This window comes from Pantherophis guttatus, chromosome 2 (assembly GCF_059756535.1).
Source record: "Pantherophis guttatus breed Tessera chromosome 2, ASM5975653v1, whole genome shotgun sequence".
Taxonomy (NCBI): domain Eukaryota; kingdom Metazoa; phylum Chordata; class Lepidosauria; order Squamata; family Colubridae; genus Pantherophis; species Pantherophis guttatus.
The window spans coordinates 179,231,025-179,257,287 of NC_142064.1; the positions used below are offsets into that span (position 1 = coordinate 179,231,025).

At 37.3% G+C, this 26,263-nt stretch overlaps 1 protein-coding gene across 6 annotated transcripts in view; it reads left to right on the plus strand.

Annotated features, from left to right (window-relative positions):
- TENM2 (teneurin transmembrane protein 2) overlaps window positions 1–26,263 on the plus strand; it is a 959,433-nt gene that overhangs the window by 311,151 nt on the left and 622,019 nt on the right. The window contains exon 1 of one of the 6 annotated variants that reach the window (XM_087887375.1): window positions 16,526–17,373. The exons of 4 other annotated variants lie outside the window; for them this stretch is intronic. In XM_087887375.1, the coding sequence (XP_087743501.1) occupies window positions 17,328–17,373 (46 nt within the window). In that variant the 5' untranslated portion in view covers window positions 16,526–17,327. Of the gene's footprint in view, window positions 1–16,525; window positions 17,374–26,263 lie in introns of those variants that run through there. One more of the 6 variants, XM_087887376.1, reaches the window with a different exon arrangement.

Consider the following 26,263-nt stretch of genomic DNA (forward strand, 5'->3'; position numbering starts at 1 on the left):
CCACTATTACTATTTCTATTCACACTTAGAATATTGAATCCAATTTTGGTCGCCGTATTATAAAAAAAGATGCAGAGAATCTGGAAAGAATGAAGAAAAGAGCAACAAAGATAATTAGGGGATGGAGGCTAAAACATAGCCTCCCACCGACCGGTTCGCTCACACAGAGAGGGCCTCCTCAGGGTGCTGTTGGCCAGGCAGTGCCGGCTGGCGACCCCCAGGGGGAGAGCCTTCTCTGTGGCAGCACCTGCCCTCTGGAATGACCTGCCCCCTGAGATACGCACAATATCAGACCTCCAGACTTTTCGTCGGGCCCTGAAGACACACTTGTTCCATCTAGCTGGGCTGGCTTGATCTCATCCTCTCAGTTTTTAATCGAATTTCGGTTTTAATTGGGTTGTTTTAAAGTTGGGCCAAAATTATTTAATTGTTTTTTTAAATGTTTTTAAATTTTATACGCTAAGTTTTATTCTGGCTGTACACCGCCCTGAGTCCCGCAGGAGAAGGGCGGTATAGAAATATAATAAAATAAATAAATAAATAAATAAATAAATAAATAAATAAATAAATAAATAAGAAAGATGGTTGAAGGAATTGGGTATGTCTAGTCTAGTGAAAAGAAGGAGTAGGCGTGACATGATAGCAGTAGTCCCATGTTTGAGGGGCTGCCACAGAGAGGGGGGGGGTTCAACCTATTTTCCAAAGCACTAGAAGGTAAGACAAGAAACAATGGACAGAAACTAATCAAGGAAAAAAGTAATCTAGAACTCAGGAGAAATTTCCTGACAATGAAAACAATCAACCAATGGAACTTGCCTTCAAAAGTTGTGAGTGCTCCATCACTGGAAGTTTTTAAAAAGAGACTAGCCAGCCACTTGTCTGGAATGGCACAGAGTCTCCTGCTTGTGCAGAGGTTGGACTAGAACATTTCCAAGGTCCCTTCCAACTCTGTTATTCTGTTATTCTTTTTTTTTTTGTAGCAACATTTCATTAATGTCCAACAAAAAGAACTACCTTATTTTTCGCACTATAAGATGCTCCGGACCATAAAACGCCCCTAGCTTTTGGGGAGGAAAACAAGAAAAAAAATCTGCCTCTGCCTCCTAGCAATTTGCCTCCTTGCAGCAAACAACAAACAGCCTGATCAGCTTCAGCACAGCCTGATTTAGCATGAGCAGCTGATTGGCGGTTGGATTGGCCTCCCGGAATACCGGCAATCAGCTGTTCCAGGCTGAAGGGATTGCTGCTGCCCATCGCCGGCGCCTATCACCGCCTCCGTGCACCCCATTTTTGGCTTCTATGCACCTCATTTTTGTCCTCCACATGTCCATTTTTGGCCTCCGCATGCCCCATTTTGGCCTCCATATGTCTGTTCCAGGCAATGGAGATCACTGCCACCTATCGCCATGAATCCAACTACTAATCAATTGCTCATGCTAAATCAGGTTGTGCTGAAGCTGACCAGGCTGTTTGCTGTTTGCTGCAAGGAAGCAAATTGTTGGGAGGCAGAGGTTGAAAGGTGGGGGCTGGTGGGTGGGCAGGACTTAAACAACATTTGCTCTATAAAACGCACAAACATTTCCACCCATTTTGGGGTGGGAAGTGCATCTTATAGACCAAAAAATACAGTAGTTTTTCTTTTATAAATCAAACTTACAGGATTTGGCAATTTTAGTAGCCAAGTACTTGGAAATCCAAATCATGTCTATTCTTGGCATGAAAAGGACCTTTGCCTTTCAGATAGTCTTTTCAATTGCCATTTTTCTGTCTCCATTAAATTGTCCATCGTATCAAAGAAAATGTTTGGTAATTTACCTTGAGTGATTTTAATGTTTCTCAGAAATTCTCCATTAAATTGTCCATCATATCAAATAAAATGTTTGGTAATTTACCTTGAGTGATTTTAATGTTTCTCAGAAATTCTGTCTGTTTGGATCTATTTCCAGACCCCCAAAATGAAAGTTTCCCAAACAAGGCAAAAAGAAAAGGCAAATTCACCTCCTTGTTTTTCTTCTTTTGTCTTTGTATGCCCTTAATACTTTCATTCCAACTGGCATTCCATATTAGTATTACAGTCAACATCTCCATAGTTACAATTCTACATCACAGTCTCACTCCGATTAACCTCATCTTTTGTTTTGTAAAATACACCAATTTTCTGCACTCTTTAATAGTAAACAAAAAACATTCCCACAAAGGTCTAGTTCATTTGCCTAATTTAATTCCAATTTGTTTAAAAGCACTTCATTTAAAAAAAAAACCTTACAAAATAGTTACCTTTATCTCTCTTAAAGTTTCTTACATTGACTCCTTGTTACATTTTTTTTGCCAAAAGTTTTAAAATCTTTAATATTTTTTATTCCTTTATAATTCAGAAAAAAATAACTCACCAAGCAAAATTTTTATCCTGCTGATCAGAAAGTTTTCTCTTTAGTGTAAATTAATTACCTGCAAGTGGTTAAGAAGTTTTCTTGTGAACTTTGTCCAAATAGGCCACATTATGGCTGTAAACTTCATTGATTCCCAGATGTTCAGCTTACATGCTGATTGCAAAAATCTCAGTTCCTGTGGTCTACTACAAGGACCAGCTGTTTAAACTGTAAATGGACAATCTCAAAATCTGTCCTTTTCCTGCAGAAGCTGCCCAAGACAGAATTCATCATCCAGCAGCTGATCTCCTGTCATCCCCTGTCCTTTAGGGATGTCTTGTGGATCATGAATCCTTACCATGTCTTTTTTTTTTAACAATAACGTAAAAACCTGTTATTTTGGTTGAAACAGTGATAGAAAATGAAAGAGAAAAGATTTTTTTAAAAAAAATCAGAAAAGATAAACATTACTCACAAATTAAGGTTTTACTACAACAAATAATTATGTTAACAGTAAGTGAAATGGAAATAAATGGAACTATGAAAAGCAAAAAAAAAAAAAAAAGAGTTTGCAAATAAATCCTAATCAGAGAAGTGGCTATTATATAAATTGCAAAAGAAAAAAAAGAAAAGAAAAAGAAAAAAAAAGAAAAAAATGATGTTGAAATTGCAGGAGGGAGATTTTGTTTTTCTTAATTTGTTTATTTATAACCTGCCTTTATTATAGTTCTGGAGTTCAAATAACTCCAGATGATGAATATATCCAATGCATGTTCCTCTCCTATTTTTCCCAGAATAACAACCCTGTGAAGTTAGTTGGGCTGACAAAGAGTGACTGGCCCAAGGTCTCCCAACTGACTTCATGGCTATGGTGGAACTTGAACTCACTATCTCTTCTTTTCTAGCCTGGTGCTATAATCACTAGACTAAACTGGATCTGTATCTATTAATACAGTGATACTGTATTAATGGACAATACAAAAAGCATTCCATCAATATTATTCCAACTTGTATAAAGGAAATGACATCCCTCTAGAGAAAATAGATGTATATCTAAAGAAATAAACTTTACTGAGGATTAAAGAGGGAAATATTATGAATAAATCTAGAACAATAAGGAAAATTTCTGAAGCTGTAAAAAAGAATAAACTAGCAAAGGTGCCTGGACCAGATGGATTATCTGGTTCTTATTATAAATGCCTTGAGGATGAACTTTTACAACCTTTACAAAGCACAGTGAACTCTATCCTACAGAGAGGAATGATACCAGAGAATTGGAAAGAGGCCAGTATAATATTAATACCTAAAGAGGGACAAGATTTGATTGCAAAGAGAAACTATAGACTGATATCATTATTGGATAATGACAACAAGCTGTTCACAAAGATTCTAGCTGATAGGCTGAAAATAATTTATCTAAAGGACCAATGGGGATTTTTACTTAGAATACAGTCAAAGGAAAGGTTAGAAATATGTTAATATTTTGGAATATTTGGAAGAACACAATTAAAAATAAATTGCAATAAGCTTCTTCCAATACCGAAAAGGCCTTTAACAATTTGAAATAGGTTTTGGAAAATATGTATTTTTGAGAGAACTATATAACATGGGTAAGTTCAGTTTAAACATTATAAAAAGCACAAATAATTGATAATGGAGATATAAAAAAAGCTGTAAGACATAAAAAGGACCAAGACAGCAATATCTGTCACCTTTCTTATTTACTTTGGTTCTTGAAATACTGAATATAGCTATAAAACCAGATGAGAAGATTGTGGGAGTGAAGATTAAAGTCACCATGTGTGAGTTGGGTGGCTATATAAATTTATTTAATAAACAAAGTTTAGAAAATCAAGTTACAAGGACTTTTGCAGATTACTTGCTGTTGATTTTGAAAGATACTTTAAAGGGATTTGAAATATCACCTGGCAAATTAAAAGAATTTAGTGCATCAGCAGAGTTAAAGAGTAATAAATAGAAGAGAAAGATGTTAACAAAAAATATCAAAACAGAAGCTCAAACATGAACCGTATGTTATTTTGAAATAATATATTAAGACATGGAAGAAGTTTAAAAAGACATGTTAAAATGAGATGAACTACAGCTGTCAATACCAGGGAGAATTTCTATGATAAAAACAAACATCTTGCTTAGAAAGTTGTTTTTATTTCAGACAATACCTGTTTTGAAAACTGATGCACCACTAAAACAATGGCAGAAGGATATATCTAAATTTGTGTGACAAGGAAAAGAACCAAGGCTTAAACATAAGGTTTCAAGATAAAAACAAAAAAGGAGGATTGGTTTTACCCAATTTGAAACTGTATTTTACAGCTTGCTATTTCGTTTGTATAAAAGAATATATGATGATGGGAAATAGAAGATTCTTTGAATTAGGACACAATCTGAGATTTGGGTGGCATAGATATTTGTGGTAGAAGAAACTTACATTTAATGTAGATTTTAAAAATTATTATGTTACACGTGCCACATTGAGAATATGGAATAGATACAAACCCAGGTTGTGCCCCTAAGGTTTTTATTGTTCTCAGTACAGGAAGCAGTGTATAGATGAGATATTATAGCCAAACACAAATTGCTAACTCATTGTGAGATATTAGAATATAGGCAATGAGAATGTAAAATAAAATAAAGAGAATTTCCATACACATTTAGTACCAGAATAGGACACAGTACTCAAGATGGGTTCTGACCAGAGCAAACTAAAACAAAACTATAACTTCCAATTGTTTGAAAAGTAATTTTTACTACAACCTAAAATTGCATTTGCCTTTTCCCCCAACAATATCACATTGCTGACTAGTGTTCAGTTGGCAACAATTACTGTTCCAAGCTTTTATGCACATTTATTACTGCCAAGCCAAATTTCCTTTCTAAATAAACACATTTGATTTGTTTCTTAAGTGAAGAAATCTGCATGACATACTGCTATTATCAGCCTATTTTTCTAAGCTATCAAGATTACTTTGAATTTTCTGTCTTCTAAGATATTAGCTATCCTACTCAATTCTGTTTTATTCAATTTCTTTTTAACTAGGTCCATTAAATGTCACCTAGTTTGTGCTCAATATCAGTCTTTCCCAAAAATGATACTCTCCAGATATATAGAATTTCAACTTCCATAGTTTTCATACCAGCTGGAGGGTTATGGGTGCAGAAGTCCAAACATATGTAAAGGCTCCCAGATAGGGAAAAACTGTTAAGCATCTTTGCAATATGCATGTCAACATGTGTTTATGTTGATTAAATATAATATTGAGCAGCAAATTTTCTTTTATTTGTCTTGCTACTTCTCTTTCAGCTTCCAGAGGTTTTTAGCTATTCATTATCTAAATTTGCCCTATTTATCCCAGATTTCTCAAATAACAGCCAGATTATTATGAAAAGAGCTTGCTGATAGTAAGGTTTTTGAATTGCTTCAGTGATTGCCATAGGTAGGACTATTCTGGAAAATAGCAACAGCTGCACAAACTGGCTTTTAAAAAAATCTTTTAAAATAAAATCTGTAATACTGAATCTTTTTGCTTATGAAATGTCAGAAACTATGTTTACTGTAAAGCTTCTGCTTTAATGCCTCTGAATTTACAGTGTTAGAAAATATTCATAATAACCACCAATAGTTCACCCGTGCCTGCATTCAGCAGAATGAAAGAGAGAGCATATAGCAGTCATCAACTTTCGTTAAAGCTAAATCTAGCAATTCTATGTGAAAAATAAACATTTGGGGAGGGGGGCAGATTTATCTTTAATATAATGTTGTTCTTACTGTAATCTGTGTGCTCCCTTTTTTTTTTTAAGGGGTGTGTGAAATATTTAGGAAAACTGTCATGACAAAAAGGGGCAAAATTTAAGATGGTCTTATCTAGCATATTTCATTGCCACAGTATATGTAGTGTGAACAGGGGTGAGTTCCAATTTTTTTTTACTACCGGTTCTGTTTGGTGGGCGTGGCTTGGCGGTCATGTGACTGGGTGGGTGTGGCTTGGACATGTGACTGGGTGGGTGTGGCCAACTTGATGTCACTCACGTCAAAGATTAGGGTTAGGGTGCCTGGCCTCTCCTCGCCTCAAAGGTTTCCCAATTGTACAATTTTTATTACTACTGAACATCCAAAATATGTGTACATATATATTACATAGTATAGTGTGTATAGGCACACAAAAAGATACATTATCTACTATATATACTGTATGTGTATACACACACACACACACACACACACACACACACACACACACACACACATCTCTTCTAAAACTATACACATTCCAACCTCACTTACTACATTTGGAAAAACACACCCAGAGTCCACTTTCTGTCACACATTTAACTATAACTTCTGTACATTGGAACATTACACACACCTTCAGATTTACTTCCCTAGCCTGCACATGACTGTTAGAGCCAGGGGAGATCATGGATTGAGTAAAATGTGGTGAAACTCACTTAACAACGCTTTTGCTTAACAACCAAAATTTTGGACTTAATTCTGGTCATAAGTCAAAGACTATCTCTGCCTTCCTCTTCATGGCAGCTTTGTTCTAGTAAACTCCTTCTCCTTTCTGGCAATTTCCCTCTCTGTTAGAGGCATCAAAATAATCCAGACAATGTAAGGTTTCCTGCTAGAGCAGAGGGTTGGACTAGATGGCCTCTAAGGTCCTCTAAGAGCCTTGGTGGTACAGGGGTTTAAGACACCCTGTTATTAAGCTTATTAAGACCAGCTACCTGCAATTACTGCAGGGTTCGAATCTCGCCAAGGCTCAAGGTTGACTCAGCCTTCCATCCTTTCTAAGGTAGGTGAAATGAGGACCCAGTTTGTGGGGGCAATAAGCTGACTTTGTATAAATATACAAAAGGATGAAGGCTATTGCTGAGCACATTGTAAGCCGCCCTGAGTCTTCGGAGAAGGGCGGCATATAAATCAAATTAAAAAAAAAAAAAAAAAGGTCCCTTCCAGCCCTAGATTACTGTCCTGTTTCAATGTGTCTTCTGAAGCCATGTCTAGTGCCAGGGATTGTGGTCTTTCCTTCCTCTTCTCTCTCTCTCTCTCTCCCCCCTTCCTTCCTCTTTCTTTCTCTTTCTTCCTCTCTTTCTCTCTCTCTCTTTTCTGTCGCTCCCTTCCTCTTTCTTTGTCTTTCTTTGTCTTTCTCTCTTTTCTCTCTCTCTCCCTTCCTTCCTTCCTTCCTTCCTTCCTTCCTTCCTTCCTTCCTTCCTTCCTTCCTTCCTTTTTGTCTCTTTGTCTCTCTCTTTTCTTTCTCTCTCCCTCTTTCCTTCTTTGTCTTTCTTTCTTTGTCTCTTTTTCTATTTCTCTCTCTCTCTCTCTCTCTCCCTCTGTCTCCTTCCCTCCCCTTCCTCCTGAAATGCCAGCAAAACCCACCACTTTGGTCCTAAAATGGTCTAGGGCAGGGGTCACCAACCTTGGCAACTTTTAGTCTTGTGAACTTCAACTCCCAGAGTTCCTCAGTCAGCAAAGCTGGATCTCTCTCTCTCGGCTTCTCGGCCTGAGCAACAAAGCCCCCCCCTTCTGGACCTTTGGTCTCTGCAGCCTGTCAGGAGAAGGAAGGACAGGCGGGAGGGCGCTGGGGAGGGCCGCTGTCCAGCCAGGTCAAGTGCAGGACCAGGTATTAAAGGAGGAACCATCTGCACTTGGAAGAAGATCGTGAGGGGGGAACCAAATCCCACCCCACCCCGCTTCCCTTTTACCTTTCTTTAATGTGTCCCGCTTCCCTCCCCAAACCTTGGGAGGAGGCATCCTCCGCGCCACAAAGCCCTTGAGGTGGCTGCAGGAGGCGGAAAAGAAAAAAAGAAGCCTTGGCCTCTGAAGCCTCTTGAAGACTTTGAAGGTGTGTATGTGTTTGGCGGCGCTAAAGTGAGTCACGTGATCGGCCCCTTGTCTTCCGCTGCTGCCACCACCTCTGCCTCTTCCTTCTCTCTGCCAACAGAAGTCAGAGAGGAAAAGGCAGTTGCTTTGCTGAGTGTTTCTCTGCATTTCCATCCCAAGTCAGCCACCCTCACTGGAAACACAGAGAAACATTCAGGCAAAGCAACTGCCTTTTTCTCTCCGACTTCTGTTGGCAGAGTGCGGTGGCAAGCCGTTCTCACCGGGTAACAGACAGGCTGCTGCTGGAACAGCCAGGAGAAGGAGAGGCTGCCAGCGCGGAGGCGAGCTGCCCCAGAAGGACCAGAGGAGAGTGCAGCTTCTCACTAATGGAGATCTACCGGTGGGGAAGTGGGCGCGGTAAGAGGTGTGCTGGCCAGGAAGCGGTCATGCTCCCTGGCCAGAGAGGGTTGCACAAACCTTTGCTGGTGTGAACGTGTAACCCTGTCCTGCCAGGGAGCATGACCGCTTCCTAGCTTGCACATTTCTTACCGCTTTCTGCAACCATTTCCGCACTGGTGGATTTCCATGAGTGAGGAGCTGTGCTCTCCTCCAGTCCTCCTGGGGCAGCTCACCTCCCTGCTGGTGACTTCTCCTTCTCCTGTCTGCTCCAGGAGCAGCCTGTCTGTTACCCAGTGAGAATGGCCTGCCACTATAGCCTGCCCTGCCCTCTCTTCCCCGGCAGTTGCTCCTGGTGCTGCCGGAGAAGTGGCAGCACGACAACTGCTCTTGCTGGGGGCAGGTCAGGGCTTCCCTCCCTCCCTCCCTCCAGAAGCGTGGGGCTATGCCAGAAGTCTGCTCAGGTGGAGTGACAAGGAAGCCCCATCCTTGCCACCACCGCTCCCTCGCCCTTGCCAGCAGCGGTTCTTGCACAGCCGCTTCCCTGGCAGTGGCAGGAGCAGCTGGCAGGGAGAGGGGATGGCAGCAGGCTTTGGCAGCAGGGAGTTCGAGCCAGCTAAGAGGCAATGTTCCTCCTCCTGCCAGCCTCGAGCTCAGCTCCGGGCAGCATCCAGCCAGACATACCTGGCTTCTCCCTGCGGCAGCCCACGTGGATCCCAGGCAGCGCAACTTTGGGGCCTTTTCTCATGGTGATGATGATGAGGCAGGCAGGCAGCTGGGTGCATGGAGTGACTGGTGGCAGCACTCCTGGTTGGCAAAGGGCGGAGTCCTGGGGCTGCATGCGGGCAATGATGGTGGGTGGGGTAAGCAAGTGGCGACTGGGCCGGGAACCGGTTTGGGGGCATGGCCAGCCAATGTTATTACCAGTTCACCGAACTACTAAATTTTTTTACTACCGGTTCTTGCGAACCGGTGCGGACTGGGAGCAACTCACAACTGAGTGTGAAGCAAAGTACATAATCATCAGAGTTGACTCAAAGGGGTTTGTTAGGAAGAATGGAGGGTTGGAATGTTTTCTACCTCATGGGCTGCCCATTAAACTGATTTCTTTGACAACTGGACAGAACAGGACCACATTTAGAGAGAAAGAGAAGGAAGCAAATTAAAAAACAAGCTGGATCAGGCTGGAGGTTGCAGGAAAGAGACAGAATGGGACAACTTGCCTCAGCCCACTTTCCATGACCAACTTGCCACGGTCAACTCGCCAGGGCCAATTCACTGTGGCAATTTGCCACGGCCATCTTGCCATGGGACAACTCGCTGAGGACAATTTAACAATTCAAATTAATTATTTTAAATTATTTTAAAAATTATTTACACTTTTGTCATTCACATTTTATATTGTCCCTCCTTTGGCATCCTTTCTTTAATGATTCTATTTGAATATTTCTTCAATATTAGAGTAACTCTTGTCACACAGCGAATTGTTCTGTGGGAAGTTGGCAATGGTGAGTTTTCCTGCAGTGAGTCAGCTGTGGCGAGTTGGCTGCAGCAAGACGGCCATGGCGAGTTGTCGTAGAACCGAAAGAGAATCTGGATACATTGTCCCAATGCCTTCTTATAGAAGAGGCATCAAACTTAAATTGTTGCTAGTAGTTCCATTCTCAACCCCATTCCTGGTCATATGACCCAGGGCACAGCTATATAGTCATTCTGTGCTTCCTAGATACAACACAAGAAGATACACAGATATATATTTGCATGTTATAACTTTGTTCTTTTTCTTTACTGCAATGGTAAAGGGACCATCCCAACATTAAGCAACTATTCTGTATACTGTCGATTCCTTGCTTTATCTTTCAAAAATACTAAGGGCCCACTGATCAATATTGAGCAAACTTGTTTTGCCTCATAATGCAATATCTTAAGTGTACACTTGAAATTATGTTTGTCACTATGGAGTACTACTTAAAAACGGTACTATTTTAAGGGACACTTGAAACCAGTTGATTAACACAATGAATGGAAATAAGCATTTGGAACTATACTCCCAAAAAGAACTGCTTGAATTCTTATTATCAATAGAAAACTGGACCAACGGATCTATGAACTAAAAATTGTTTGCTTAAATGAGAAACAACCATATTTGTCAAACTGGCATTGGAATCTTTTCATGCTCCAGAAAGTTTTTCTTTATCAAATAGCAGTTAATCTGGGCCAAAGGCTTAGCAACCTGATCCAAAATATTTTTTTACAGTAATGTCAATATACAGTTCATAAGAAAGTGGCTTTTCTAAAACAGGGGAAAAAATAAGGTATAAAGCAAGCCAATATCAATAATATATCAATAATGCCATATCTACTGTAAGAGCCACTGTGATATCATAGTTGAGATTTTAGATTTAAGCAGCAAGAGAGGGGAATGACTTTGGTTCAAGTCTATCCTCCACAACAGAAAGTCACCCCATGAATTTACTGTGGTGACTTTGAACTAGTCACTAATTCACAGTCCAACCTATCACAAAAGATTGCTATTTGGTAAGCAAGATGGAGAAGGTACCACTATATACTGTAAGATCTTGAGCAGATGAAAGATATTCTCTAAAATACAGTTTTAAAGCACCTACATAAACAGCAGGGATGGGTTCTACTTACCTTTACTACTGGTTCGTAATGGGATCGCGCACACACTTGCTTTGCTCGCTCGCGCATCTTGCTTCTGTGCATGTGCAGAAGTTTTCCGAACCGGGGACTACCCATCACTGATATACAGACATTTTCCTGGGCAAAGTTTCTGTTGAACCCTATAAATATTTTATCTAGGTAGAATTTTTGAGTTCTTCAGTAATTTAAGCACTTTAAATTACATTACAAATTACAGTAAGGCTACAGTAATCCTATAAACAGAATAAATCCTAGTCAGATTAATGGATATTAATTTACTATGAGACCCAAATATCATTATTGATTTCCCTATTGCTAATAGGGAAATTATTTGTAAAGTAGAAGAAATATGAAAAATTGTATTTAGTTTAGTTGACCTTCCTTCAAATAACTTTATCCCATTCCTTTTCTTTATCATAACCGCATATACATTCTCCTCATTGAGGAAAACTTCAGAAAAATATTCCAAAACACATTATCCTTGACAACAAGAAACTTGGTTTATCAATGTGGTTCATATTGAGCCTCGTTGCCAAATACTGATTGGCTGAGTGTCTCTGTGCCGAAACAATACATTTCATGAATAAAGGTGAGGTGTGTCTGGACGGCATCCCTTCTAGACAAGCCATGCTTTCATTAACTGGATTGCATTTAGCAGAAGAAGAACTTATTATCTTTATAATTCTTTATCTGCTAAATAAACCCAAAGCGGGAACAAGAAGGAACCTTTCTAAGTGGAATAGGGGAGAAGAATGAAGAATTCTTCGTGGCCTATAGAAAAACAGGCATTTTCTGTAGTCTGCAAACTGCCCTTGGAACATCCTTGTCATCATGCAAAGACATTTTTATTCTCCCAGGCATTTTAAATAATAATGCTGATGCTAGGTTCCTCTTGATAAGCTCGACCGTAAACAAGCATTCAAAGACATGCAAGCTTTTGATAAATATATTTATAATAGAAAATCCAGCCATTATGAAATAATTTTGGTAACTGTTGTGTCTTAAATGCAAGCCCTATTTATAGTGAAATGGAGGTTTAAATTCTTGGACCTCTTTCTCTCTGTTGTACAATGTAATATACTTAAGGATTTGGGGGACAGTTTCCGCTTTGCAATTGTTTTAGTAACAGACTAATCTGCTTTCAGCTATATTCTTCTAATCTTGAAAGAACTGGCTCCCATACCTAGTATGTTTTTTGTTTTACCTTCAATTGCAGCTTCTTCTTTGTTATTGTTTATTCCTTATATTATGCTACTGTATATATTTTATGATTTCTTAGTGTATGTTTGTAAATTATAGGCATTGCTTTTATTTTTTATAATAAACTGTCTTTTTCTTAAAGAAGAAGCAACATATAGATAATATTGCTTTAATTTAATTTATTCAATTAGGAACCCACCTGACTTAAAAAAAGACTCTGTGTGGAGTGCAATAAATAAATAAACACATCTTTCCCTTTTTTTGTTTTATTTACTTTTAACTTTCTACCTATAAGATGATTTGTGATGTACTGATAAAAAGAGTTGTCCTTGGTAAAATTCAAGTGCTCTATATTTTTTTCTTTTCTTTCATATAGACATTAATTTCTTAAACATCCATGGGTTATTGTAATCTTAAATTCTTTTGCTTTATCTGCAGATTTCCTATCTGCATGGGGAGAATTAGGTTTAAACCACTGAATCTGTACCTTACAGCCTTGGCCATGAGCTTTGCATAGCCAGAGAGAGATCTTGTCTTCCAGGTGTTCAATGAGGGTTTATAATCTGTTCCTGTGAATAAATGCAACTATTTGCACTGTCACAGCCGATCAGTACTTCACTGAAATAATAGTAATAGTACTGATAATGATGACAATGATATAAATAATAGAACTCTCATATTACAGGTATATTTTGTCCAACAAATCTGATTAATGGGTTAGCAGTGAGGTTGAGTAACTAAAAGAAATCTTTTACTGAACAGCAGTCTTGAAATAGGTAACTTCCTCTTTTGCAAAATTATATAAGTCTAAACCCTCAATTCTGAAGGTTTGTGTATCACAGCATCAGTGTGTAGAATGGAAAGGGTTTAAAGAATGAAAAAGGAAGGCAGGAAGTCTTTCTTTTAAGTGTTAAACTTGCCTTATAATTGGATTTGCTAGTTGATAGTGAAAGAAAGCTTTGATTAGCTGTTTCCCTAGAGCTAAGGAAACTTATATGAAACTTTGGGTTGAAACCAATTATTTACATTTCCATGGAAAATGTCATTATTAGTACATTTTGCTCTGTAACTGTTATTCTAATGTGTTGTGGGATGGCTCCTGCATGGCTTGGTAATGATGCTGGAGAAATCATTTAAAGTACATTTAAAAAAGAAAAATAGCATGTACATATTTATGTAACTCTAAGTACTGGGCTCTCTGGGGAAGTTGTACACTCCTTCCTCACCGAGGTAGTTTATTTGTGCCAGTAAAGATTTATGTTGCTGAAATAAAGTTGTGTTGCATAGGGAGTCCTCAGCACACTAGTAACATGCCTTAAGATGTTGAGTGAAGACTGAGTGAAGCAAACTTTCAAGCATTGGCATTCTCCATATGTTTTAGCATTCTTCCCATGTATGGATTTCATCTCTTAGAATTCCCAGTTCACATGGCTATTGCTGAAAATTCTGGGAGTTGATGTCCACACATTTGCAAGGCACTGATGTTGAGAAAGCTGACCTAAATATTCCAGTAGAGCAACTCTGTTGTAGCTTAGTTGAAATTTTATCTCTGCACAGTTTCAATGTTTACATCTAATAGATAAAGGACGAATTTTCTTGAAATTCTATTTTTCTTCCTGTCATATGAAATACATCTTTCTGTTGACTGATGGAAGTGCTACATACCATAAGTTTTTTCCAAATTAGAATAAAAGAAAGCTAACAAAGATGCCTCTTTTGGGACATAAAATGTCATAAAACTATTAATTATGTCAAATACATTATTCATAAATTATTTTGATTTTTATTTGATTTTTTGATGATTCATTATTCTAACGAATACCAGAGTGTTGTACAATGAACTTGCTACAAGGAATCTTACAAAATAAAACATATAATAATGAAATCTACATAAGCAAGCTGAAAGTTAATTAATCCAAAACAAGTAAATGAAAACCTTTCATAATTGCCCATTGAAAGCCAAATAATACTGGATGCAAAAAGAATTTTAGGAGTTACCACTAAAAACATTTCAATATATTTAAAATATGTTACAAGGAATAAGAGACCAGGTTGCCATGATAAAAAATACTTAAGATATAAGGAAGTAACAAATGTCTGGGCAAGGAAAGTTAAAATTAGGCTAAAGAAAGATTGAGGACATGTTGAAATAGTTATTTGGTTCTCTTTCCTGTGGCAGACGTGGGCAGATTAAAATTTTGAATGGATATGTCAATGTCCAGTCTGTGTCAGCATTATGTGTAGCATCCTATGGACCTGCTCTTCAATGTGTCAATATTCACCTGTTCTGTTCAATCCAGAACAGCCTATTGCAGGGCTAGCTAGAGAAGCAAAGTGATCCATGCTTCATCACTTCTCTTAAAATAATCATCTTCTGGACATAGCACATCTGTTCAAAAGACCTGGGGAAATCCTTGAAACAACTACACTTGAAAGTGTGGAGCAGGAAAAAAAATATACAAAAGGGTAGCTAAAATGATAGCTGTCCCATAAAGGAAAGTGACAGCACTTAAGCTGCCTAAGGAAACACATTGCAAAAGTGTAGAACCAAAGCAATTACAGAATCAGAACATCATCCATACAACAGAAATATCAGCATCTGGGAGTTTTTAATTTTAAGAATTCAGGTAAAAGGGGATATGGTCAAAGCATATAAACTTACGCAAGATATGAAAATGAGAGTGGTTTTTTTCTCTCTCTCATAGAACTTCTAAAAGAGGTGAATATTGACACATGAAGTATAACAAAAAGAAAGATTTCTTGACCCAAGCTTGGGTGAAGTTCTGGTTCATGATTTGATGGCACAGATGAGGTTGCCAAAAGCAGCCCTATCCTCTCTGCTCCCAAGTAGGCAAGGAAAAGCCTGGTTCCTTTATAAGCTACCTGGAGATGTTAAAGGAGATGCCGCATATACATTTTCTAAGAAAATAAAATGTCTAAATAAGACCTCTTATTCCTTTTCTTTAGTGGAACCAACCGGGTACCATCCATTGCTGGTGCTTCTATCTAGTTCCATACCAAAAGGAGAGGATAATGTGGTGGCAACAATGTGTGATGGTCTAGTTGGAAGATGCAGGCTTTCATCTCTGCCCAATAATTCCATTCTCTGATACTGTGCTTGCCCAGCCCAAATTTAAATTAAGGGATTCATTTGCCCAGGTATAATCATGGCTTTAAGAGGAGACTAAATCAGTGAATGGAAGGTAAATTCACTCATTGTTGGCTGCTAATCATAATGGTAATGTTCAGCCTCCAGGAATAGAGCCCACATAAATGACAGATGCTAGGAAACAAGAGGAAAGGGAGGTGTAATTGTTCTGAACTTCTCAGCATTCTTATGTTCTTAAACATGCATGCATGCCTGCATGCAACAGTTACCACTTTTTTTAAAAAAAAAAAAATATTGGTATTATTCTAAAACATGCACTTTATGGCGACCAAGCAACTTTTCATTCTTCTACACGGGTTCATAAGTTTTAGCCAGCAAGGAATAGTGGAGTTCATTCCCTTTCTCTTAGAGAACAGTCTTATCTCACAGACAGGACAAAAGATGGGGAGACCCCAACATTAGAAAAAAGACTGAATAAAAACAAAATAAGTCAATCATTAAGCTGGCTAATAGCACCACAACCTGCTTCTCACTACATGTGCTTTGGAATATAGATAGCGCATGATGGCAGAACTGAAGATCTCAATCTAGTTCTCAAATCGGGATTGCCATTCAGAGCTCTCCTTCTCAGCCCCAACCTAAGGGCTGACTGATTTGCCCATTCTGCCCGATCACAACTTTCCGTCGTTTCAGGGTGTAAATACAAGAGTGGCTGGAAGAGGGTGTCGGTGATCCCGCCTGTCTAGAGAGATGAATCCAGCCCGGTTATTTACTTATTTAGTTAGTTAGTTGCCGTGCGAATTCAATTAGCAGCGTGAAACATTTGCTGCGGTTTTTGTTTACCGGTGGCAGTTTGTCAGTAGTTATAAGTAGAGTTCCATCTGCCACTTAAACTACAGGGCGAATTGAGAGAAAATTAGCGAGAGAGAGAGAGAGAGAGAGAGAGAGAGAGAGAGAGAGAGAGGCAATCGGAAGGAAGGAGTAAGTGAACTAAATTCCGCCTGGCTTTATTGAAGAAGGAGCAGGGCCGCCGTGGGGCGTGCTGGTTGCTTCTGGCTGCACGGGGAAACGCCGGGGAGGTGAGAACAGCACACGCGAGGACTGTTGGCACGGTTGGCGAACCCAGGAGGCGCAAGGATGTGTTACCAAACGCGCGAGAGGGAGGCAGGGTGTCGTGTTCAGTGAGAGATAAACAGAAGATGCTCGACGCCTTTTTTTTTTTTTTTTGGCCTTATTCTGCAAGCTCTTCCCTTCAAACTCCTCCAGATTGCTTCCCTGCTTTCTGCTCCTCGACTCTCCCCGTCTCTTTCTCTCCCCCATTGTTCTCCTCTTTTCCTCGCTTTTGATGCACAGACGTTGTCACATTCCGTTGACTCGCCCCTCTTCCGCGCGTGTGTGTGTGTGTGGTTTTTTTTTTTTTTTTTTTTTTAAACATTCACGCCTAGTGAGGCTTTAAGCCAGAGCCAGCAGCCTCTCGGGCGAGTTTTAGTCATGTGTGAAGCTCAGTTTGATCGAGCGCTCCTTTTCTGCCTTTTCACTCTTGCAAAAGATTAATAGGTGGCGTCACGTTGCTCCCCTGCTCCTTTCCGCAGGAGGGACTTAAAAGGAACAACGACCCCCAACCACCCCCACCCAAGCTAATCACTTTCGATAAGAATTTTCCTACACCCCCCCCCCCACAAAAAAAAGAAGGGGGGAGATCGCCGTGCAATCTACGAGCGGTGGCAAAGACTGGGGAAGGCTAGAGATGCTTCATACTGCTAACAAGGGAAGGAAGGCTTCCACCGAGACAGGTAAGAAGTGCCTGAATGGGAAGGATCGGTGGAGGGGAGAGAGGCAAGCTGTTGGTTTGTATCGCTTTTCAGCCCGGGAAAATATCTCCGGTGGAGGATAGCAAGGGTCTTATGCCAGCTGTCTTTTGTTCGTGATGTAAAGTACCTGTAGTGACTGATGAATTGGAGCGTGCTAAAGGTTCAGTTGAAAATGGGTTTGTCTGGCAGGCAGCTACGATCTGAAGGACTCCCCCTCCACACACACACACATACACACACACGCCCCTCTTGTCTTTAATTGTTATTTTCACCGCGGACTTTTATAAAAACACTACTGGACACAAAGCAGGAGTTTTGGCGGAAGGTTAAAGCCAGGGGCTGGAGGAAATCTCCACCGCTTGCAATCTTGCTGGGAGCGGGCATTCTGCAGTTTGATGCCCAATTGATCTGAAGCGCTTTTCCAAGAGGGATTTGGGCTTAACTGCTCAGGCTAGGTGTTGGCGAGGCTGGGTTGATCCAGCATCGCTGGTAAAGCATGACAGTCTTTTCTAAAGTGGTCTGCAACCTACGGCGCGGTTCGTTTTACGTTAAATAAGCCCTCGGTCCGGTCCCCCCCTCCCCCCAGTCTTCAGTGAAAGGGGGTTATCATCAGGCTATGCAAACAGCATCCAGGCTTAGCAGCAATCAGAACAGTGGATGAATGTCAACTGTCCAATGGAGAAACTCTTGACAGTGACTGTCCACAAGTGCACCGGCATGTAATAAAGGATTTCCTGTATAACAGCTAACACAGAGAGAGGCTAATTACCAGTCACAAGGTCTGAACTTTGTTTTGGGGAATGGGAAGCATACTTATGCATTGCAAGTGTCCCCAGCTTTCATAACTAGGCCTTTACATTTTTGTAGGAGACAGTCACTAGCCTGTTAGAGGTAAAGTAAGCTTACAATGAAATTTTGTTATCATATACTGGATAATTGTGGCTGGGTTGTTTTTTTTTTTAAGTTATCTACCATATTTGTTATTTGGGAAGTCTTTATTAAAAACCTTTCTGTGTTGTCTTTATGTTATGTCTGAGTGTGTGCTTGTAAGGAAATGTAATAGTGATAGGGTAAGGATACTCCAAACTTCACAGGGGGGTCTGTGGAATTCAACATAACATAATACTTTATGTGTAGCTTTTTTTCCCTCCTTTTTCTTGTGCTTTAGAGATTTTTTACTTACAATTATATTAAAGAACTTAAAATAGGAAATATTAAAAAATCAATAGGAGCTATGGTTCAGACTTGTATAGTAAATTAAAGAATTTCTGCAAGAGATGAAAAGTTAATAGTACTGTAGTGCCTTTCCATGGAATAGCCGCACTTGAAAATAACAAAACAGGATTTAAGAAAAAAATAAATAAAATAAAAAGAACATTTGAAATGAAACTGTATAGTGGGTGCATTCTGTGCTCAGATATTTAAGTACACATCATCACATATAAGAATAATTGATTTTATAAAGCATGTAACATGATCCATAATATTTTTTTCATAGAATTAAAACTCCAAAGGGTATGTTTTCTTGTCATATTTTAGACATGTAAGTAACTCCATTATAAGGCAGTTTCTTTTGTAAAAAAACCCCTGCCATTTGAAAAATATAAATGAAAGATAGTCACATAGCATAGATAAAATCAGGTTTATTACAAAATAGGGTAATTTAACAAATATAGGTGCACATTAAATTTGTGCAAAGTGGACAATGTGATAGTAAGTACTGTAAAATTTTAACTTATTTTAACAAAAGAATTGACTTTGCTTCTCCATAAAAAATGTCAGCTTAAACACAGCTAAATAATAAATGAAGCAATTTTGATTTTCTCCAGTACAAAAAACCTTAAATCTTCCTAGAATGCAGACTTTGATTTTTCTGTATTCAAAGAACCAAACCTTTCAAATGACTTTTTCACATTATAATCATTGCATTAGTAAAATGAATGGTAATCTGCAGTAAATAGGGAACACTCTGTATCCCTTAAAAGACAGATACAAAAAGGTTAAGTCCTTTTAACAAGGCTAGTTTAAACCCAAGGGCAATAGTAAAGACTCCGTTGTCAGACCAAATTTTCTGTTCATTCATAGTTCTCCCCCTCCTACTCCTCCCCTAGCCTTTTTTGGCAGATGCTAACTTGCTTCTTCTCAACATTAACAGTGTGATTAATATGAATTGAAGCATTTTACGGATAATCCAGTAGATGCTGCTGTAGAGCAAAGGAAACATCGCTTAACTGGCTGGGAAAAGAGGACTGAGGGGAGAGCAATGGGAAGAAAAATCTTGAGCACTGCTGATCCTGAGTATGTTGACTGCTGATGGAAGAGTAATGTGAGATCATTACATTTTCATACCATTCTATAGGGTGTTATTAAAGCTGAAGCCACACTTGCTGAAATGATCACAGCTCGGTTAGGCACATAGCACGTCTGCTATTTTAAATTGTAAAATCAGTTTACTGTACATTACTATGCAGAACATTTCATCACTGAATACTAAAGCCCTTTAACATGCAAATTTTCTCAGAGGAAGAGCTGAAGCGCAATGATCTTAAAGAAATAATGCTCAGATTCATTATAAAAATGGGGTCCAGTTGCCAATGCAACAGTACAAGTGTTTGGAAATTAAAAATCTGTGGCTACTATATTGATAGAATTGAAAATCAGTAGTGGCTTTTCTGATTAATATTGAACACTTAATAGACTCATTGTAAAATACCAGAAAACCTAAATTGTTAATTAGAAAGGATGCATGACTGCCAGTGCTAAAGTTGATATTGTGAGATTTTTAATAGGACATATAAAAAAATTACAGAAAAGCAGAATCTGAAGGTGAAAAAAAGACAGTATATATGGATGAGGAGGAAATGTGTAGCGCTGTGTTATCCTGCAAGACTTGTGTAAGTAAATCTTGATAACATGACAAAGCAAATCAGAGTGCTACTTACTGATGCAATTTCAGGCAACCACTGACCTCTATCTGTGGGAATATTTATTTTTTTTTAGAAGTGATCCCGAAGCCATCAATTTACACTACATTCAAAAGAGTGAAGAATAATTTTTAATACATCATTGGTTCTGGAATATAATGCGCTATTCCTCTTCTAAGCCATGTTTGTATTTAGCCACATTTCATGATAACTTGCTCTGTTGTAGCTGATACATATTTTGCCACCCGATTAAATAGATTCTAAGTTCTTGGCTTAATCAGTTGTTAAATCTTCAATACAGTTTTTTTTTTAGTTAGCCAAATATAAGTGGCCTGTACTTTCTTCTTATATTACATTTGAAATTACTATTAGCTTTCTTTCTCTTAAAGCATGCACCCAAATGCATTCATGCTAGAACAACTGGTATTTCAAATATGAAACTGCTTTACAATAATAGTTACATGCAATAATAAAAGCTTAGTTCATTTTTTTTTAACAAGTGACATGCAAGAGAAATTATCTTTCCCTTTTTCTGCCTTCAGCCCCATTATGTCCCTCACCTCTACAATAAAAAAGTCTTTCAGTCTTCCAGAACAGTTCTGGAATATGTGAAAACTGAAAGAGGAAGAAAAAAAATGTTTATTAACCAAAGAACTGTATAGTATACAACCTTTTATTTTAATAAATATAATTGCATGTGACTGGTTTTAAAGCCAACTTAAGTTTTAAGATGTTCAACTTACATCTGTCTTTCCCTATAAGGATCTAAAATGACTTTGACAGTAATATTCTGCTATTCAAATTAACAGCAGTTAGATTCCTTTTACATAAGTACATTTAAATATGAATTTTACTCACTGATTAGAACATGCTCAAATATGTGTAATTTTGAGATGCTTTGTCATCACTTTCAGAATCATGCCATTCATGTCTTAGAACTGTTCTACATTACAAGTTCTGAGAAATTTTTCTAACATAAAATTATATCAATAATGTGATAAGATTCCAAATTTAAACTTCTTTGCATACATTTTTGTTTAACATCATATACCATGATGCTGTAAACTTTAGGACATCCTAAGAGAATCACTGATTTCAGTACTTCTAAATGTGATGTTTTCTGTTCTAAAATGGAATTCTATATTAGAGAGATGCTGGAATGTCACTGATTAGAAAGCAATGGCTTTCTATTATCTGCTCTCAACAATATTTACATAAGCAATATCGTAGGTGCATATTTTTTTTAAATTTACTGATTTTTCAAATAGGAGTTCACTATGGATTGTGTTATATATTTATGGGTAAAGAACATTTAAAGGCATATGGGTATATGTGAATAAGAGATGATTATAATTTAAATAATTAATTGATACTTCAAAAGAAGGATACTAGTTTAATACAATTTTTTAAAGTACCGTTTATTAAACTGCTCTTTAGGCATATTATGTTTAGAAGCTGATATCTTTTATCAGCTCAGCTTTGAAACTGTTTATTAGTGAAAGTTTTGGGGTCTTTAAATAGTTCAAAAACTATAGCAATTAATATTTCCAGTAATGTTGTAATGTTCTTAATTTGCCATGCATTTTGTAAGTGTTCCAAAGTCATGTAAAATTTACATCATGCAGTGCAGTGTTCCGTATGATGTAAAACTCTGTAAGAACATTATACAAAATAAAATATTATAAAATTCTGCACTAATGGGGATTATTTTCTGGGAGCTTTGCCCCATTTCAACAGCTGTTTCACTAAGATGAGTGGTTGTTTTATTTTATAGGACTGCTGTTTTTATCAGTGTTGAATTATAAACAGATGAAATTTCAAAGCATTGCAATGGAAGGATCTTTTTATGGCTTGGTCACATTAAATGTGCATCCATACTGTTGATTTCTTCATTTGAAACACGTTTGAATAGAACACGTTAATTCTTCCTGCATAAGGAAACACCCTTTGAACAACCCTTTGTTTTGTTTTTAGTAAAGCTCCAGGAATGTACTATAACTGTATTATCTCTCCTGGATATCATGCTTTCCTTTGGAAAGGCTTTATTATGAGCAAACCATGGAGTTCCTGACAGATATCTCTCATTGTATCTCTTTGATTGAAAACTAATATCACTCTGGAAGGGTCTTTTCACAAAGACTATCACTGCATATCACTGCAAAATCTGACACAATATCTTTCCTTCTTTAACAAGCATCAACAGACACATTATCTCTTCTTCAAAGAATTTCCATACTTTGATATGCTTGAATTGTATACTTTGATATAGTTTTCAGTACAAATTTTTGATTGTTAAAAGTATGAAACATTACATCTTTTGTGAAAAAAATCCAAGAAGTAGCCAACCCATGTTTACCATCATGCCATTTTTTAGCCCCCCCACCTCTGTAAAAAAAAAAAATGCAAGGTATATTGCATTTGTTGAAATATATGCCAACAACATATATTCTGCAAGGTGTTAGCAATATTGAAGATAAGTAATTTGAAATATTACTAGGGTTAGTGCATTTATGAAGTATGTATGTGTCAGAGTGTAAATGTGTATATAAATGTGCTGGGTTAATATTTAGGATTATATACAAATGTGTGCATGGCTATATATAATCACACAATAGTCTCTAGAGGTCACTAGAAGGTAAGGAATGGACAGTCATTAAATTAGTTTCTAAGGGGTCCACATGAGATTGCTTAACATTTTAGAAAAAGTTAACTATTCTGGAAAGGGAAAAAAAAAGATGTAAAATAGTCAGCATCAGCAAAGATGTAAGCAAACATCACCAAGTAAGAAAGTCTCAGGTCTGTCATGTTTGCTTATTATGTTCACATTAAATTAATTTATTTGTATTAGATAAATGCCTGATAAATCTTCAAACTTTATGCGTAGGTACATGTTTACAGAAGTATAAATTGTAATTAGTTGTTAGAAATTACAAAATAAGTTGCACTTTGTGATTTCTTACGTCCTCAAATATTTTTGGAATGTTTGGAAAAAAACATTCCGGTAGGTAGAAAACCTAGGAAAGGAATCCAAATGAGCTCATTTCATTAATTTTTTACAGGATGAGTGTGACAATTTTATGTTCTTATTTTCTGGTACAACGGGTCTTTTTTGAGGATAGCAATTTAACAAAGACTGCCTCTGCAATATGTGTGTGTGTGTGTGTGTGTGTGTGTGTGTGTGTGTGTGTGTGTGTAATAAAGATAGGATGAATTTGAGATTTAAGTGACAGATTCAGCAAACAGAACTGAACAGAACAGAACTAAACATAAGGGGCTTGTGATTTAATAAACTGTTAGAAGAATAAATTCACATGCAATGTTTTCTCTCTTATACTGATGTTTTTGATGCCAAGTACACACATCAGATTGACTTGATATATATGAATTTAAGTTTTAGTTTGTTGCATTTTCCCATTCTCATTGTTAAAATAGTTATGAAAATATCTTATTTACCTAGCTCCATTTATCAGAGATAACATATTTAGTGTAGATTGCAAGAGTGTTTCTAACTGACAAAATAAATCCCCCTGTTTAAGTGAAGCTTGTGACTCAGAGGTCAATAATTTTGCCCTGCTAACAGCTTAAAAAATTTAAATCATCTATTTTTGAAAAAGTGCAGTAACAAAATCATTGTTTCCAAATTGGAATCACATTTTGGGGCGTTACTTTGAGGAAAAAAATGTTAGCGTGGAAAGGATTAAACATAACACTACTTAAGTTTAATTTACTCCAAAGATTGCTGTAAAATAAGAAATATGACTTTATCGTAGATCTTATACATAGACCCTATCTGGAGGAATAAAAAAGTACATTATTTTCAGTGATCACTAATTTTCTTTCTCCTCAAGGTTTTGAAAGTATTGCAACTTAGCTTCTGGAATATCTTGTGTTATTGGTCTCAAAATTTATTTTACCGACAAGGAAACATCAAACCTGCTCTCATTTAAAGAATAGCATATTTTAAAGATCTCCTTAGAATATATTATATCTTCATGGTGTAAAAAAAAATATATCCAGATCAACCTGAATGTGGCTTGCTTGAGTTTTTCCCTCCTCTGTCAGGAAATACCTGGATACTAAGCTGTGAAAGCTTGTTTAACCGATGATGATCCATTTAAAATAAAAAAGAAAGAAAGAAAACAGATGTTTATAGTTAAAAAGTATGCTAAGTATAATAAAATAACCATTACATATTTCATAGTCAGAGTACTCTGAAGTAAGAGTAGTAAGCTGTGTTACTGCAAATAATATATCACTTTTCCTTCTTTTTTTTCCTACCTGTATGGCAGGATGAAGGTTAGTTAATCTTAAATAGGTAATTGTTGGATTTAGGATGCAAATCTTCAGCTGGAGCTTATTAAATTGTAAAATATGGATTGCCTTTACCCTAATGGCCTCTGAATCCTATTATCATCCCATTAGAGAGTGGGATTTTAGTATTTCTGTTGTTTTCAGTGGGCAATGAATATAATGGGGAAGGGCAGGGGTTAATGCAATTCATCTCTTTTAATACTTGTAACTCAGTCCCTCATCACTCAGGGTGGTTTCATTAGCTTTCTTTTTGCTATTTTTTTAAAAATTTACCAGGAACATTTCTTTAACCACCTCATGCGTTCTGTAACGCTTTGTACTTTTAAACAGAATAGAAATTAAACTGTTGGTAGTTATACCAAGAATAATATTAAGGCACCCCTTTATTTGTTATGTTGTTATACCATTGTTCATTTAAAACATTTGTAAAATTGTAAGGATTGAGAAGTTGCATTCTACCCTGCAGACTTAGCATAGGAGGATCACTGTTGTTGGATTCTTCATTGACAAATTATTTATTTACCTGTTTCATAGTTCAGTCTTATGTTGTCCAAAAAAAAAAAAGAAAGAAAAAGAAAAAAAAAGACTTTCATTCAGGTAAGATTACTCCTTATTTTGGCTGAGTTAGACTTCTTCAACAATATGGTGATACATGCAATGTTGTCATGGATTTCGTTTGCTTGACAGCTGATGCCAGGTATTCAAAAGAACTCCTCTTAATGTTGACAGCCTCGTGATGGATAGTTCCAAGCTGTCGTTGTTAGTAAATCACTTGCTGTGCAAGAGAGGGATCTCAGTCAGTTTTTGCAAGAGGACATTCTTAATGCTATGTATTGGGATACTTTCATCATGCTTTGTAAATATAACAGTATTTTTTTAATACACATTAATTCATTTGAAATTATAGTCAAAGTGAATACGTTGCTTTGCTATATGACTGTTATATATTAGAATAGTAATCCTTTTAAAATTTATTCTGAAGGTTGGTGTTGCAAATTACAAAAGCATCTATGCCCTGATCTACTTTTAAAGGAGTAAAATAATTGAAGATAAGAAGGGAAGTGTGATAGGACAAGTGTTTAAATGCATAATGATTGAGATGTTCACCTTTAACTCCATTGCTAATGCAATAACTCCACAATTTACAAAGAAAATAAATAGCGTAATTTTAACAATATAGCAACCTAACAACATCCCTAACTATTCCTGGTTCCTTGATAATAAACTTGAAGACAATATATTTATTTGCTTATCATGAAATTATATTAATGTTCTGCACATCCCATCTACAAAAGAGATGAGTTTTCTTTCATTTGTTCAGCCAACTTCTATCTTTTCTTTAGAGATTGAACTACTTGGAAGAGATTGAACTACTTGAACTACTTAGAGACTTTTTGACTAAATACAGATCATGCCATTTCCATTGCATGTATAGAGTTTAACATTTTCAAGGGTAGATTTGTGTTTTCATCGTCTGTTTTACTAGAAGGATAATTTTAGGATAGGAAACAGTTGAAATTCTCTTTGATACACAATTTTGACAAACTAGAAAAAATCAGTTTTCACTAAATGCAGGCATGTAAATAAAAAATCACCAAACTTGTAATATAACATTCCATATTATTCAGTTTTAATAG